Below are 16,041 nucleotides of genomic sequence, written 5' to 3'. Positions count from 1 at the left end.
ATCATTTTCTATTTTTTTTATCATAATTGTTACGTTTGAATTAAAACACATATCAAACAATTGTTTTAAATTTGACCGCTACAGTAGTTAATCTCATCACCACTACCGTTTTCAATCTCATCAAAATTAAATTTACCATTTATCCAAAAGAATCCTAAAAATGATCTAAATGGAGAACATGATGACGACTTAATCTACTACAACTTTATGTATACTGCATGGTTAATACCAGAATTTAACCAAATGAACTTATTGCTACTGTTCGGTCATTATTGGAATTTTAAAATTTAAAAAGTAGAAAGAATAAAATTGACCAATTCGAAAAGTATAGAAACTAAAATTAACTAATTAGAAAAATAGTAATAATTTGACCAACTCTATTGTCTGTACTTGATTTTAGTTAAGAGTTTTTGTCTCTCGACTCTAGTCAAGTGATAGTATCTTTACTTGCTAATGTCATATAAGAGCATTGATTCGAACCTTATCAACAAATAAATACTAAAATATTTCTTTAGTGGACTAGATGCTCTTACTAAACTCTATGAACCCATTAAGGGCTTTTCGTAGAGTCAAGAGACAAAAATTCAGACTAAAATTGAGTATATGCATCCCGGGAATAATACCTACATCGAGGGTCCTAGACTGGCCTTGAGAGAAATCTCCTCTCAACAGCCAAGTGGTAGTATCTTATCCACTAATGCCATATAAGGGCATAGGTTTGAACCCTACCAAAGATAAATGCTAAAATATTTTCTTGATGGATCAAGCGCTCCCACTAAACTCCATGAATAGGGCTATCTGCAAAGTTAGAGAGACAAAAACCTAATGTTAAATCTAAATATAAACATTGGCTCAGAGAGCAACCTCCCATCGACAAAATCGAAACCAAAATGCAGAATGACTAGAAATGATAAAAATTATTGTAGAGGGATCAAAGAAAGAAATACCTGAATAGGAGTTAACTCATTCTGGTCTAATTCCGTGGCAGTACAATTAATTTGTCTTTCTTTTAAGTCAGTACAAACATTATGTTCAGGCACAGTTAAACAACTCTTAATACTTTCCCAGCTCTTTTCTTTTAAAATTGCCATAGCCAACCAATTAGGGTCATCGGGAAGTCGATATTCCTTATAACCCTCTCTGGTTTTCACTTCCTCCGCCCCTTTACTCGTCGCTATCATCGTAATCATAGAGAAGATGATGCGGACGATGATAACGAACATCATGAGGATAAGGTAAACAATAAGCAAGAACGTCACGTTGCAACACGCGCCGATTATACCCACCAGAGAAAAAAACATGAAGAAACCTCCGATTATGATCATTGGCTTAGCCATCACTTGATAACATTCCTCTGCACTCCCTTGGCTCATTGACACGCCGACGATGACAATCGGGATCGAGATAAGGAATGAAAGGAGGTTGACGAAGCCGACGATGTTGTTGCTTGTCTGCGGCATCGTGTCGGATGGTGGGTTTTTTTTTTCCCTCCGGTGAAAAGTGAGGAAAAATTATTGATTGGAAATGAAAGAAAATTTGGGAGAGATCAAAAGGGATTAAAATAGGGAGAAATTTGAAGGAAAATTGATTGAAGAAGATGGGAAAGTTTTTTTGTGTGGATTATCGAAGGTTACTGCGAAATTATTGTATACAACGCTGTACACGTCTTTTACATGCCTGGGATATGCGGTGTTGTGTGTGATATCAGTCGGATTCATTGGGAAAAATTGTAATTATTTCATTATTCCGCTTTTTAAGTCATTGCGATAAATTTATTTCATGTGTCACGGTTCACGGATTAAAGTATATGACTAAAACATAGAGAAGATTTGATAAAGATTAATTGATTAAATGAAATCTATTAAATTTATTTATAAAATATATAAAAAATTCATCTACTTAAAAGCTTTAGTAAGATAACGAAACCTTGTTTTTGTTTCATGTGAAATCATGGTCACACATGGACTTGACATGTATATAATCCTTTGGTTTGTAAGTTGGTATTTATGAAAGCATGCATGCATGCATGGTGGCTTGGTTTGTTTTAGAGCTAATTTGAATAGACATCCATGGATGTTATAAGCTTAACACGTGTATCAATATATGTATATTATGGTCATGTGTTTTGGGTTTGCATATGTTTGTTTAGGGGGTGGTGATGTATGCTATCTATGTGAGTGTACATTGTTTTGTTGTACGTATTTGTATTTGTAATTGTATTTATGTGTGTGTCAAGTCGATGTTATGTTTGTGTGTTATAGTCATAAATCGACACATTTGTCTAAGGATGGTTAGAAATTTTGTTATATTTCTATTAGCATCGTGATGTAAATTTTTATTTTATTGTGCATATAATTTTCTACGTGTATTTACATATATATATATATGTGAGATTATTCGAGGTTAATCGATGTTAATTTTTTTTAAGTTTTTAAAATAATAAGATAATATTTTTGAATTAATTTGATAAACCATTTTTTATTGTGTCGGTGAAATTCAATTGATGCTTGTTAATAATAAGATACATAAAATTATATTATGAAATTTTAATTCACTCGAAAATTAAGTGTTTTGTTTCAAGGGATTACAATTAAACATTAGATTTCTCATTTTTAAAACTTGAATTTCTTTTGACAATTGCGTAAATTAACATGGTACCAATTTTGGGAGTTGTAGGTGTGTTATAATTTTCTGTACTGTGTAATGACTTCTGAATCCACTTTATTTTTTGGAATTCAACGTAGACTTAAATTATCTTTTTAAAAAGATTTTAAATTTTAGTTTTAAGAAAAAATAATTTATAAGTGTCTGATTACACTTAACTAAAAAAAATTCGCTACGGCTCTCTATTTTTAAATAAAACCCCACATTTTGCAAACTCAATCTTTGATACCAGATTTAGTTTCCATAAATGTTTGCGATTCTTTGAGATAACTTGTTACTAACATTAGATGGCCCAAGGCAATATAAGAGAGGTCTAGAGATGAGCCAATGGTACTCAAAAAGGGCATTGTAAGAATCATTTTTCGAAAAATGCCACATAAGTTTATCTTCAACAATTGAAGATCTAATAACGTTTTTCTTAATAGCCTCTCATTTCTTGTGGCTAAAACAAGATTGAAGAACATCATGCTTTTAAGATCTCTCATATAGAATCAATCAAACTTTTAACCATCAAAAAATTTATCTCATAAAGGAGAGAGAAAGTGGATGATCAGAAAGATGGCAAATCAAGAACCCATTGATTGTGTCAAATCATAATGTCATGACCGCTAGCTATGTTTCATTGAAAACCTTTTTTGAGCAAGTTGATACCCCTCTTGAATGCTTCTCAAAAGTCGAGTTTGAGAATTTACCATTGCAAACTCTAAGCAGAAAGATGAGGGAAAATAGATTTAAATAAATTTATACATACTTAAGGCTATTGTTATATTTTTGGGATTAAGTGAATAATTTATCAAATCAATTTTAATATCCGAACAGAATACTAAAAAATTAATATTATTATCTTTGAATATTAAAATATATAATTTTTACTAAAAACAAGTACTAAATTGAATAAAAAATAGCGCAAATATCATATTAGAAAAATAATGTCAAACTTGGATGACAAATGATTTATTAACCCATCTAAAATTTGTAGTTTTTTTTTATTGAATCTATTATTGTTATATTGAAATTTATTTTATTTTAATATCTAAAATATAAATTATACATATTTAAATTAAAATTTATTATTTAAAAATTATTTAAAAATATATTTTAATATAAAAAATATTAACAGAAGGTGAACTTGACGGCATTATCATGTTAAATCAAACTTTTAAAACATTTTTCCACTAACATTTTTCAAAAAGAATATTTTAAATTCAGACATGAATAGGAACCCATGTGCTTATGTGTCCCTTGTATGATATTTACCCAATCCAACCGCCCCCAAAGAATAATACTGGTAACTCTTCAGAGTAAACCTTAATATCATAGTTTAATCCTCCTTTTTTTTATCATAGATTTTGGGGTATTATTGATTCCACCTTTGCTTTGTGTTGGTTTCCCTTTTTGGTAAAATTGGATCGCTGCATTTTCTGGCAGAGATTCGGTCTTAGATCTGATCCCATTGACTAAGATCTTACTTCTTTTAGAATGAGATAAGATGCCCCTATGAACTATAATGTGATACTGAGCAATGGGTTGGGTAAAAATCCGAATTTAGATTAATTTTTAAAGTGTGGGTCGGATTAATGGGGACTTGTTTTAGCATTGAAGAAGAGCCGCACCGATCTCTCAGCAACCCTCCAGGTTACACTTCTTGTGATTTTCAACTCTTGTTCTAAGTATTATGCTTATGTTTTTATGCTTTTATGGTGGTTTGGTTTTCTGTGTGTTTTCTTTTTACTTTGTTTCCCTGCTCTCGGTGTTGTTATTCTATTTGGAACTTTGTTTGTTGATTGGTAGAAGTTTATTAGGCTTTTGACATTGTTCAATGTTCACAGATGGCGTTCTCTGGTTTTGATTTGTGATTGTGATTCATTTGAGGTTGAAATTTTGTGAAATGGTGTTAAATTGGAGAGTTGTAGTGTGGAAGATTTTAATAAAGATGATTGCGGGTTTGTTTTTCATAATTTAGTTCACAACTTGTTATACGCCCTACATTTGCAAAAAAAAAAAAAAAAGTAAAATCTATTGCAGAGAACTAGAGAATCATGACGGTACGGGTGTGTTTGGTTGAGTGGAAAAGAGAGAAGGATGGAAAAGGAGAATGGAAAAAAGAAAAGAAAATGAACTTTTGAGTGTGCTTAGTAGGGAAGAAAAGTGAGAGAATCATGATCCTCTTTTATTATTGTTGAGGGGAGGCTGACTATTTCTGTAGAAGTTTTGAAATGTTGTTATTCGGGAGCCGACAAATTCCTCAACGAGTCAGTATTGTTCTCGGTCAAAGTTTTGTCTCCTAATTCTGCAGAGAGCCTGAGTGCCTCAGGCAGGATCAAGTGGTAACATACTTGCCCATTGTTGCCATTTAAGGTGCATGGGTTCAAAAACTACTAAGCACGGATGCTCATGTCCCCTTGGTAGGTGGTTGTGCACCATGTATGGTCCGATCTTATGAGGTGCTCTTGCTCTACTGAACTTGCTGCCTTAAGCATTCAGGCTCTTTGTAGAATCAGGAGACAGAAACTTGACTGGGGACAATACGATCTATTGAGGGATTCGTTGGCTCCCGACAGATTATACTTCGAAGATTTTCCCATAAAGAATCGGCCTCCATTCAACAATTTTAATGCAAAAAAGTAAATTGTTTCAAATTAAAATGTTAATAGGAGAGAACATGAGAGAGATGTTAGTTAAATGTATTAATTTTTTAAAATTTATATTCTTTCCATCTCATTTTTCAATTCTATCAAGTAATGAATAGAAATAAAAAGTATATTTTCTATCATTCTACTTTTCTAGTTTTTCCATTTATGATCTTTTTAGTTTTCTTTTCATCTTATCAAGCAAAGCCTAATCGTTTAGGTAGAATTTGAACAACCTATAGAAGGTTGAACTCAAAGTTGTTTCCATTTATGCCATGTGTGACCAATCTTTTCTAATCCGCATTATGGAATTATTGAATAAGATGGATGTTGATGTTCCATGCTTGTAATATTTCTTTATTATGAACAACTTCAGATGGAGGACGTAAAACTTCTGCATCCTCAAGAAAAGAAGAAATGGCGAACTCACCTATAACCAAAACCCCAAGCTTCATTGCTTTGACAGCTAAGGATGTCAAAGATCTACGGCAGAATCCCGGATATAGCAATGTTGATATATTCTCATATCAAGAGATGAGGTTAGCTACAAAGCAATTTCGGCCAGACTATATTCTCGGTGATGGTGGCTTTGGGGTTGTTTACAAAGGAGTAATAGATGAGAATGTGAGACCTGCTTACAAATCTACAGCTGTTGCTGTCAAGGAGCTTAATCCTGACGGGTTCCAAGGTGACAGAGAATGGCTGGTAATCTCCTTGTATAGTTTAATTGGCTTCATGTAGTTCTTTTAATTTGAAGTGGTGTTTTTTCGTATCTACATATATGTATACATAGTCTTTCAAGTCTGTTAATTTTTGTTTTTGTAGACTTAGGATAGCTGCCTTGGGTTAGATAAAAAAAGAAGTATTGTTTAAGCATTAAATTAATGTGTTATATAGGTATGTAAATACTTTTAGGCTGGTGAATGTACTTGAGAGGTCCCTCTATTATATGGACCTGATCAAATTAGTTCCTCTACTATTAAATGGATCAATTTGATTTTTGTACTATTTAAAAAGAATCAAATAAGGTCAAATTGAAATAGAGTTAACATTTACTATTTAAAAATATCATTTATTGTTTAACAGAGTTAATATATTTGAAGTTTTTACGATTTTGTAGATGAAATCTTTTGTCTGGAATTAAATTGCAATTGAGAAAAATAATTTTCAAGACATTTTCTTATACAGTAGATGTTAACTCTTTTACAATTTGGATTTCTTTGATTCTTTTTAATAGTATAAGGACTAAATTGATCCATTTAATAATAAAGTGACTAATTTGATCTAATCCTTATAATACAGGGACCTCCCAGGTACTTTAACCCTTTAGGCATATACAAAATTTTAAAAGATTGATCTGGTTTTTGATATTATTTTATATTTGAGAAATATTTCATCTAGAAACAGCTGTTTATGTTGCTATTTCTCATTTTATGGATACATACATGATTCAACAACAATTAGTCTAGCAGTAAATGGGGACCTGAAAAAGAACTTTTATCAAGTTGATTTGTTAGATTGTTATGTACCTTCCTTTCTTTCATCATTTAGAATAAATGTTCAAGATCTTTTTGTAGTTTGTACCTCAATCTTTGTTTTTGCAGGCTGAAGTCAACTATTTAGGGCAACTTAGCCATCCAAATCTTGTGAAGCTCATTGGATATTGCTGTGAGGATGAACATCGGCTGCTTGTCTATGAATACATGGCAAGTGGAAGCCTCGAAAAACATCTTTTTCGGAGTAAGTATAAGGGAAAAAAAGTGATTTGAAGTCTATGTTTACGAGATAAATTACACTATGAAGCTTTTATATAACAACGTATGCATTGACATGTCTGCAAGCGGATTGAGATGATGCAAGTACTGTGTACACTTTCCGCTATACAAAAAATGGAAGCATTTTTTATTTACTGTACTTATTCTTGGTTGTTAGGGGTTGGTTGTAGTTTGACATGGTCAAAAAGAATGAAGATTGCTTTAGATGCAGCAAAAGGTCTTGCTTTTCTCCATGATGCAGAACGACCCATCATATACCGTGATTTCAAGACATCAAACATCTTGCTAGATGAGGTTATCATCATTTCTCTGTTATTCATAGGTTAGCTGTAAATTATCGAGTGCATGCTATTTATGGAATCTTTATGAATAGGAAGACGGTAAAAGTACCATAGAGGCTCTTGTACTAGGAGTTGGATTGTATTTTGCTTCCTTTACTAAAATGTGGCAAATTAGTTCTTATACGCTAGATCAAGGAGCAAACTAGTCATTTTCTTAAAAATTCTATCAATTTCTTTTGTTAAAAATTGGTCCTTGTACATTAACATGATGTATATGTCACTGTTTGGTTATTACAGCAACCATGTCAGTTTTTAACCGTATAAATGGATCCAATTTTTAATAGAAATGATCAATTTGCTCTTTGTTTTAACATACAGAGACTAAATTACCAATTTTTTTAGTAGAGGGGGTAAAATGCAATCCAACTCCTAATACAGTGGCTTCTATGGTACTTTTACTGAGGAAGACTAATAAACTGGTATATGATCACATATGACTAGATCTTTGGAAGTTTTAGTTTTTATTTCTAAATATGCATTGTAACATGTAGGACTTCAATGCAAAGCTCTCGGACTTTGGACTCGCGAAGGAGGGACCAATGGGAGACAAAACCCATGTGTCAACACGAGTGATGGGCACATATGGATATGCTGCTCCCGAATATGTGATGACCGGTTAGTAATTTAATTAATTGTTCTGTTTCAAGACAACTGAAAATCTTCATCATTGCAAAATAAATTAGGTACATTCTTAATCAATTAATAGTAGTTTTTCTCTTAGACAAGAGCTTAAAAACTCGACTGGGGTTTAGTGGTAATTAACATTATGTTTGGTTGAGTGGAAGCTGGAAAGTAGCAAATTCCGAGTTTCCTTTCTCTTGTTTTTGTAGAACATGTACCTGGTGTTGTGGTAGCATACATCTTGATATTCCGAAAATGCAATTTACACTATGTGAAATCATATGACAAAAGTCTCTACTAATTTTCGAAGGATTTCAACTTTATTTTCACAGCCAAATGTTTGTGTTATAGAGCAGTTCTGTGATGGGTAAAAGTACCATAAAGACCCTTGTACTAGGAGTTGGATTGCATTTTGTTTCCTTTACTCAAAAAAATGGGCTAATTAATTATTGTACGTTAAATCAAAGAGCAAACTGATCTTTCTGTTAAAAATTTAATCAATTTCTATAGTTAAACATAGGTCTCTCTCTATGTTGGCATGAGGTACATGTAGCACGCCACGCATAACTGTTTGGTTATTTTATTAGCCACACTAGTTTTTAACAGCAGAAATGGATGAAATTTTAACAAAATGGATCTATTTGCTTTTTGATCTAATGTACAAGGATTAATTTACTCATTTTTCAAGTAAAATAGACAAAATGCAATTTGACTCCAAGTTCAAGGGCCTCTATAGTACTTTTTATCTTCTGTGGTGCTCTTCTTTTGTTAAATCCTTTCATAAACTTACTCTTAATGTTTAAGTTATGTCGGTCCTAAAACCGATAAAGGCTAACCAAGTTGCAGTAATTGATATGACCAGGCCATTTAACGGCAAGAAGTGATGTTTATGGATTCGGAGTAGTGTTACTCGAAATGCTCCTTGGAAGGAGAGCAATGGACAACAGCAGGCCTAGTCGAGAACATAACCTAGTCGAGTGGGCTCGTCCTCTCTTAATCCGTAACAAGAAGCTTATGAGGATCTTAGACCCTAGAATGGAAGGTCAGTACTCAGCTAGAACTGCAATGAAGGTAGCCAATTTAGCATACCAATGCCTTAGCCCAAACCCAAAAGGGAGGCCTGTAATGAACCAAGTGGTCGAACTACTCGAGACTTTCCAGACAAAAGCAAGAGATGAAGAGACAATGATTAACAGCGGGGGCGGTGGCATAACCCTATACGAAGCTCCCAGTAAGTCATCACCTCACTCCCGGAACCCCGCGAGAAGCGAAAGTCACAGGGAAACGAGTGCAGCACAAGGAAGCAAACTGGAAAACGAAAGAAGCAAGAGTGAACCTCCGAAAGAGGTTGATCTTTAAGATCCTCCGAGTTTTGAACCCGAAGAACCCACCAAAGGTTGAACCTGTAGAAGGAAAAAAAAAGGGTGGAAACTTAAAACTTGCAGTGCAAGTAAAGTTGTGTTAACTCTCCAATGGAAGGAAGGTTTGTTGTATTCTATTATCTGTTTTTCTTTTCTTTTAAATTAACAGTAGGGTTTTTCTTTCAAACTTTTGTGTTTGAAGATGAAGCTGCAAGTTGTAGTTTTTGTTTTTTTCGCCTTCAATATGAAAATTTTAATTTAATATTCATTTTCCTCTGCTATCCATCAAATTCATGGTTTATATGTACAGTACAAATCTCTTGACTGTTTCCAGCTTATTTTTGCATGGTTATGCCTGTTTAGACAAGTTGAGGTGTTTCTACTTTATGAACTCACGGACATTCTCAACACTCGATAGAGTTAGAAGATAAAACTCAGATCAAAGATGATATGAATTAGTCGCTATACTATATATTCCTTTGCTGGAAAAAGGATCAAATTAGTTTTTGAATGTTAGATGGAAGAGAAAAACGGTCCATGTATTATATTTTAGATTGTATTTGGTATCTTAACTTTTAAATTTTTATTCAATTTGGTTCCTATTCGTTTATTTTGAACAAATTGATCCTCAATCTTTAATTGTTAACTTGATACTATTTTGACTTAAGTTTCATGTCGACAAAAAAATAATTTTTTAAAAAAATTACCAAAAAAAAAAAATTCAAAATTATTTCATAAATTTTAGAATTATACTTTTTATTTTGATTTTTTTATTTTTAAATTTCTATAATATTTAAATTATTTTTTGACTTGAAATATACGATAAAATAATGTCATGTCAAGAAAATGGATCAAATTGAATAAAAATATAAAGATTGATAATTAAATTTATTATTATACTTTATATAAAAATATCAAAATAAACCTTTAACGGAACAATATTAACTCGAAACCAAATCCATAACCAAATACAGAAACTGTTCGACAGACCCAAAACACATCAATATATATAATGTTGAATTATTTGGTAGATAATTGCGTTATTCGTAATCGGAGCTCTAAAGATAATTTTGCTTTTTTTTAAAAAAAACTTCATTTAGTTGTCTTAATAATTGAAGTCTCTTAGAATATAAAATTGTGTGTATATTATTAAATAAATTCCTATCAAAATCAACACTAATTTTTGTTTGATGCCAAATAAGTAAGTATTTTAATGTGTTGTACCATACATTACCACCCAAAATCATCATTTTATTCTTCTTTGTTTTTTTCAAGCATATATTAGACTAGCTAATTAAGTGCATTAATGCTACTAAGAAAAAAAGAAAATGTGGAAGCTCAAGGTTTCTCAAGGGGACGATGAACATGGGCTCAAATCCTTCAACCATCATATCGGCCGACAGTATTGGGAGTTTGATCCTAATCTCGGCACGCCACAAGACCGAGCTCGAGTCAAATTGGCTCGAAACCACTTCACCAGTAACCGGTTTCGAACCAAGCAAAGCTCTGATCTTCTAATGAGGTTTCAGGTACCTTATATCGATTAATGCACATTAATTCTTCTTCTTCGTCGTCGTCGTCGTTAATATGCATGTATAAGTTGTTTTTGTGGTAGTTTGCGAGGGAGAATTCATCAATAGGCTATGAAACGAAAGTGCCTCTTGCTAAAGTCAACAACTCTTCTGGAACTGAAGAAACGGTGAAGATGGCATTACGAAGGGCTCTCGGATTCTATTCGACTTTACAATCGCATGATGGGTTCTGGCCGGCCGACTATGGCGGCCCCTTGTTCCTTCTACCAGGATTGGTACCTCATTTTCATTTACATTTATGGATGCTAGCTTTCTTTTTTTTTTTTGGTAAATATGCTCCAAAGTCCTTATACTTTTTCATATATGAAAAGGACAGGACGTTGGAGCATATTTTAACTTTTTCTCTTCATTTTCTTTTAAACAACATTTGGTTAAAAAAAGGGTTAATTCTACAAAACATCATCAAATTAATTGATCTCTAAATTTCAAAACGTTTTAATCGAATCCTCAAAATAATTAAGTAGAAAATATTAAATCAAATATAACTAAATGTATGGATAAATTATAAACCTGTGTGTATTTACCCTTATCGATAATTTGGACCTAACATATTAAAGATGCCATAATTAAAATATACTCCAAATTATTTATGAATTATCAATTTAATATATGTATACGTCTCTATATTTTAAATACGATGGCGTTTGATTGTTGGTACATAAATTTGGATAAATTAAGATGGGTATTGCAATCATCATTTAGCTTCTCTGTAACTTCATTGAAAACGAGGTTCCATCAATCAACATTACCTTTCAAATCAACTTAAACGGTCCCCCTCTCATTATGCCTTCATATATATATTTAATATGCATTGGTCCCTTTGAAATCTATAATTTTATATATTAATATACGGTAAAATTTTATTTTGATCCCTTATTTTGATGTAATTCTTCAATAAATGAAAAGTTATAAGTCAGTATAATAATAAAGTTAGCATTTTAAGTCTATAATTTAAGATCTCAACAAATATTAGCTGTGCTTAGACTTGTCCATCGGTCAGTCTGGACCGGGCATTGACAAAAAATTAAGCCCGTTTGATAGGCTCGACTCCAGCCTGGCTTAAAAAATGGGTTTAAAATTTTACTCAAGCCCGGTCCGGATAAAAATACTAAAATTTCGGCAAAAAATATAATACATCAAAATTACTAAAAGTATTAAAAATAAATGTTTCTCAACAAAATGAAAATAAATTAAAAAAGTTTTTATACTTAAATAAGACTGAGATAAACGCAACTTAACAAGCAAAAGCTTGTAAAATAGTAGCAAATTAAACAATAAAATAAGAGTTTACAATATCCAAACAACAACAATAAAATAGTAGCAACATAATAGTGAAATGAAAGTAAAATAATGAAAAATTAATAAGAAAATAACAGATTTTTTTTTCGTTTTGCAAATTCGAGCCGAACCAGGCCCAACCCAAAAAAATATTACCCGAGGCCTGACCCATTTTCTAAACTTACCTTATTTTTGTCCAAACCCTCTCACTTTTTAAACAGGCCTTCGAGTCGAGTAATCCGACTCATGTACAGGTCGTCTGGTGCATATAATCACTTTCGCCCTAATAGTGTACTAAATAATAATCAATAGCTATACACTTAATATCACAAAAGGTTTCATGCAAATTTATTTTTAAATATATAATGCTGAATTACTTGGTAGGTGATTGGGTTGTTTGTAACCGGAGCTTTAGACATAATCTTGCCATCCCAGCATCGACAAGAGATACGTCGCTATCTATACAATCATCAGGTTTTGTTGATAAACATTATTGGTATTTTGTTTAGTTGAGATATAGTATATGAGAGAAATGAAAAGTTTAATGGGTGTGGGAGCAGAATGAAGATGGAGGATGGGGCATACACATAGAAGGGGACAGCACAATGTTTGGGACGGCACTCTCATATGTCACCTTAAGGTTGTTGGGAGAGACAAAGGATGGTGGGAATGGTGCTTGTTACAGCCCATTTTGCCCGGGCTTAAGGCCCAACTACCCACCAAACAACCCATTAACCCAAACCCATTTCTACCAGCCCAAATAAACAAAAAATAGAGAAAGAAAGAAAACCTAATCGGTCCTGACTACTGCCGCCGTTCCTCTGACCACCGACGCACGGCCTCACCTGCTCCACCAACTCCTCTGACTCCCTGCAAGATGAAACCAAACACGCAAAGCAGAGACAAAAATAGATAAAGAACTCATGTAAAATGACTATAAAAAGCCAAGCAAAATCGGTTGTAAGGGGGGGCTTTTAGTTTTCTTTTTTTCTCTTCCGATTCTTGTAACAAAGAACAGTTTAAGTAGATAGAAAATATAAAAACTAAATTTCAAGGTGACTTTCTTCTTGTTTTGTTTCGGATTCTTTTTATTTCTTTCATTTTTTTTCAATCATATATATATATAATAGTTTATATTTACGAAAATAAAAAAAAGTGAAATTTTTTACCTTTTCGAATTTTCCGGCCACTGCACGCGGTGGCCGGAGCACGGCGGCCGACGGCGATCCTCACGCCGGAATCTGGGCAATGCCCAGCGGAAGCTAGAGAGAAAACAAATTTTTTAACCCCTTTTTTTTAAAAACAAAACTGCTGAAATGAAAAAAATAAAATTTTTGGGCTTTTATACTGTTAGCGAAACGACGTCGTTTCATCTGGATGCTTTAGCGCCAAACGGCGCCGTTTAGCCCCATTACCCGCGCATTGACCCGACCCGCAACCCAGGGTCCGCGTGTTTTTGTGCGGGTGGGTTATTTGCGGTCCAGGTCCTTCCGCATTTTCAGTTTATTTCGATTTGGCCCTGTTGCTTATTTTTAACCTTTTTTGAGATTTACCCATAGAATTTTGCTTTGTTTTCGATCAGGTCCTTTCCCATCAGCGCATTGAAAGCGGACATGTGTCCGAATTTGTCCTTTTTTCCATTTGGTGCTCCTCTTTTATTTTACTTTCGATTTTGACCCCGAATCTTCGTCCTATTTTCAAATCAGTCCCCTTTTGTATATTGTTGCTATTAATTAATTTTAATAATAATATTATCAGTATTTTTACTACTATTATTATGTTTAATACTGTTATTTATGTATTTTTACTACTATTATTATTATTCTTATTTATCTATTTAATATTGTTGTTCATTTATTAATGCATGATTATTTATTGTATTTCTTATTTCTTATTATCACCATGTATTTATATATACTTTTGACCCCAAGCTTCACTATGTATACATGTACATACAAACATGTTTGTCTTTCTATGTTTTATATTTATATATATAGATATATATATATATACATACGTGTAGTACCATCCATACATTTTTTTTGTATAATTTCGAAATACATATATACATACATTTTAATATACCTTCATGTGAATATTTTATATTTCATATGTTTACCTACTTAGTAGCTTCAAAATACATTTATATACATACTCGTATATTTTCATACATATCTATATTTATTCACACATTTATTTTCATAAAAACGTATACCTATTCCTTATTTCTTAAAATCCTTTTTCTATGTTTTATAGTTCGTATATACGTATTTTTTATATTCTAATACATATGCATATATATATATATATCTATGTACGTTTTTGTAAATATATATACATACACATTCATACATATCTTTTAATCTATATATATACATGTATATATTTTTACATTTTTGATTTGTTATTCACATGCTCATTATTGTTTTAAAAGAATGTTTTCATTTTATTCATTCATTTATTTGATATTATGTACTTGATTTGTTTCTTATGTTTATTTATTTCATTTTTGGTGATGGCTTATACATACCTTATTGAATTCATTATTATTTTGTTATGTGCATTAACCTCGTGTTTCATTTTACCCGATATATCAAAATCCGTTTCAAATAAATCACATGTTTAGATTCAAGAAGGTCATACCCTAACGTATTGGGTTCCGATTTTCTTCGTTGAATTTAAATAATCGAGATTACTCTTTTAAAATTGATAAAAAGCTCGTTATCAAGAATTCAATATGTTGTATCCTAACGCATTGGATGTGACACGTTGTTTTCTCGAGACGAGGATTTTTCAAAATAAACGTAATATTTAATGTTTAATATTTTGAAAAATTGTGCCCTAACGTATTGGGTTGCGATTTTTTCGTTTGATTTAAACAATTGAATATTCTTTTAAGCTTTATTACACGATTTTTTCCTCAAACTCAAGTTTTAAACAATATCGGGAATTAAAAAAGGATCGTGTCCTAACTTACTGGTTGTGATCCCTTTCTAAATCCAAGATAATTAAATATCTTTTAAATAAGCATTTTTCATTCGCATATCGGGAATTTGAGATATTGTGTCCTAACTTACTGGATATGGTTCTCTTTCTCGAATAACGTGAAATACCCCTTTTCTCGAAAATTTTTAACGTTTTAATACAAGGATCGTATTTTTAAAATTCTTCAAAGTTTTCAATCTTCGACATTAAGACATTAACTAATCAACTAGGTACCAATTTCTGGGCGTTACGAGGGTGCTAACCCTTCCTCGTACGTAACCGACTCCCGAACCCGTTTCCTAAATTTCGTAGACCAAAACCGTTGTTTTAATAAGATCAAATTATTTATTAAAAACAACCTCTTTCCAAGGTGACCCAATCACACCCCAAAAAGGATTGGTGGCGACTCCCGTTTCATTTTTCAAAACCCAAGCTGACCCCGTTTTCATCCAAAAAATGGTGTCAACAGCTTGGCGACTCCACTGGGGACAAAACACGAGAGTCAAGCCATGAGTTGATTACTTTTTGTCTTTTTGTCACAAATCAAAACTTAGTTTAAATATACGATCCTTTCATTGTATTTTTATCTTTATTATGATTTTCGTCATTATGATTCATAATTGCTGTGTTTAAGTTCAGATTTATTTTTGCACATTGCATTGCATGACCGTTGGTCATACCCTTTTAAGTGGGAGTGAGAAGCTACGCCTTCGTGAGGTTTTCACCTCCGCATGGGATAGTGAATCGCTTTCGGGATACATCCGTACCTATGTCTTCGTGAGATTTTCATCTCC

The 16,041-nt window shown here is 32.5% G+C and overlaps 3 protein-coding genes across 5 annotated transcripts in view; 2 read left to right on the top strand and 1 right to left on the bottom strand.

Annotated features, from left to right (window-relative positions):
- Positions 1 to 1,647, bottom strand: part of LOC107937195 (tetraspanin-8) — a 16,940-nt gene extending 15,293 nt beyond the window's left edge. The window contains exons 1-2 of one of the 3 annotated variants that reach the window (XM_041109496.1): positions 948 to 1,642; positions 730 to 798 (exon numbers count right to left, since the gene is read on the bottom strand). In XM_041109496.1, the coding sequence (XP_040965430.1) occupies positions 763 to 798; positions 948 to 1,460 (549 nt within the window). In that variant the 5' untranslated portion in view covers positions 1,461 to 1,642 and the 3' untranslated portion in view covers positions 730 to 762. Of the gene's footprint in view, positions 1 to 326; positions 799 to 947 lie in introns of those variants that run through there. The other 2 variants (XM_016870051.2, XM_016870050.2) reach the window with 2 other exon arrangements.
- Positions 1,648 to 3,895: 2,248 nt separating this feature from the next.
- On the top strand, positions 3,896 to 9,660 carry LOC107937199 (probable serine/threonine-protein kinase PBL17). The gene is made up of 6 exons (XM_016870055.2): positions 3,896 to 4,299; positions 5,671 to 5,999; positions 6,899 to 7,034; positions 7,227 to 7,363; positions 7,902 to 8,025; positions 8,894 to 9,660. The coding sequence occupies exons 1-6, from the start codon at positions 4,242 to 4,244 to the stop codon at positions 9,388 to 9,390; spliced, it is 1,281 nt and encodes a 426-aa protein (XP_016725544.1). The 5' UTR covers positions 3,896 to 4,241; the 3' UTR covers positions 9,391 to 9,660.
- Positions 9,661 to 10,643: 983 nt separating this feature from the next.
- On the top strand, positions 10,644 to 13,321 carry LOC121225263 (cycloartenol synthase). Its single transcript, XM_041109495.1, has 4 exons — positions 10,644 to 10,921; positions 11,008 to 11,199; positions 12,647 to 12,736; positions 12,823 to 13,321. The coding sequence occupies exons 1-4, from the start codon at positions 10,721 to 10,723 to the stop codon at positions 13,024 to 13,026; spliced, it is 687 nt and encodes a 228-aa protein (XP_040965429.1). The 5' UTR covers positions 10,644 to 10,720; the 3' UTR covers positions 13,027 to 13,321.
- Positions 13,322 to 16,041: the final 2,720 nt, after the last annotated feature.

This window comes from Gossypium hirsutum, chromosome D13, assembly GCF_007990345.1.
Source record: "Gossypium hirsutum isolate 1008001.06 chromosome D13, Gossypium_hirsutum_v2.1, whole genome shotgun sequence".
NCBI lineage: Eukaryota > Viridiplantae > Streptophyta > Magnoliopsida > Malvales > Malvaceae > Gossypium > Gossypium hirsutum.
This window is presented reverse-complemented; position numbering and strand designations above follow the sequence as displayed.

What these genes read in the sequence shown, in the direction of transcription:
- LOC107937199 (XM_016870055.2), top strand. Translation starts at nt 4,242, where the DNA reads ATGGGGACTTGTTTTAGCATTGAAGAAGAGCCGCACCGATCTCTCAGC. An exon ending in ATCTCTCAGCAACCCTCCAG is followed by an intron (nt 4,300 to 5,670) that starts GTTACACTTCTT and finishes GAACAACTTCAG; the next exon opens with ATGGAGGACGTAAAACTTCT. An exon ending in CAAACATCTTGCTAGATGAG is followed by an intron (nt 7,364 to 7,901) that starts GTTATCATCATT and finishes TGTAACATGTAG; the next exon opens with GACTTCAATGCAAAGCTCTC.
- LOC121225263 (XM_041109495.1), top strand. Translation starts at nt 10,721, where the DNA reads ATGTGGAAGCTCAAGGTTTCTCAAGGGGACGATGAACATGGGCTCAAA. An exon ending in ATCTTCTAATGAGGTTTCAG is followed by an intron (nt 10,922 to 11,007) that starts GTACCTTATATC and finishes TTTTTGTGGTAG; the next exon opens with TTTGCGAGGGAGAATTCATC. An exon ending in TGTTCCTTCTACCAGGATTG is followed by an intron (nt 11,200 to 12,646) that starts GTACCTCATTTT and finishes ATTACTTGGTAG; the next exon opens with GTGATTGGGTTGTTTGTAAC.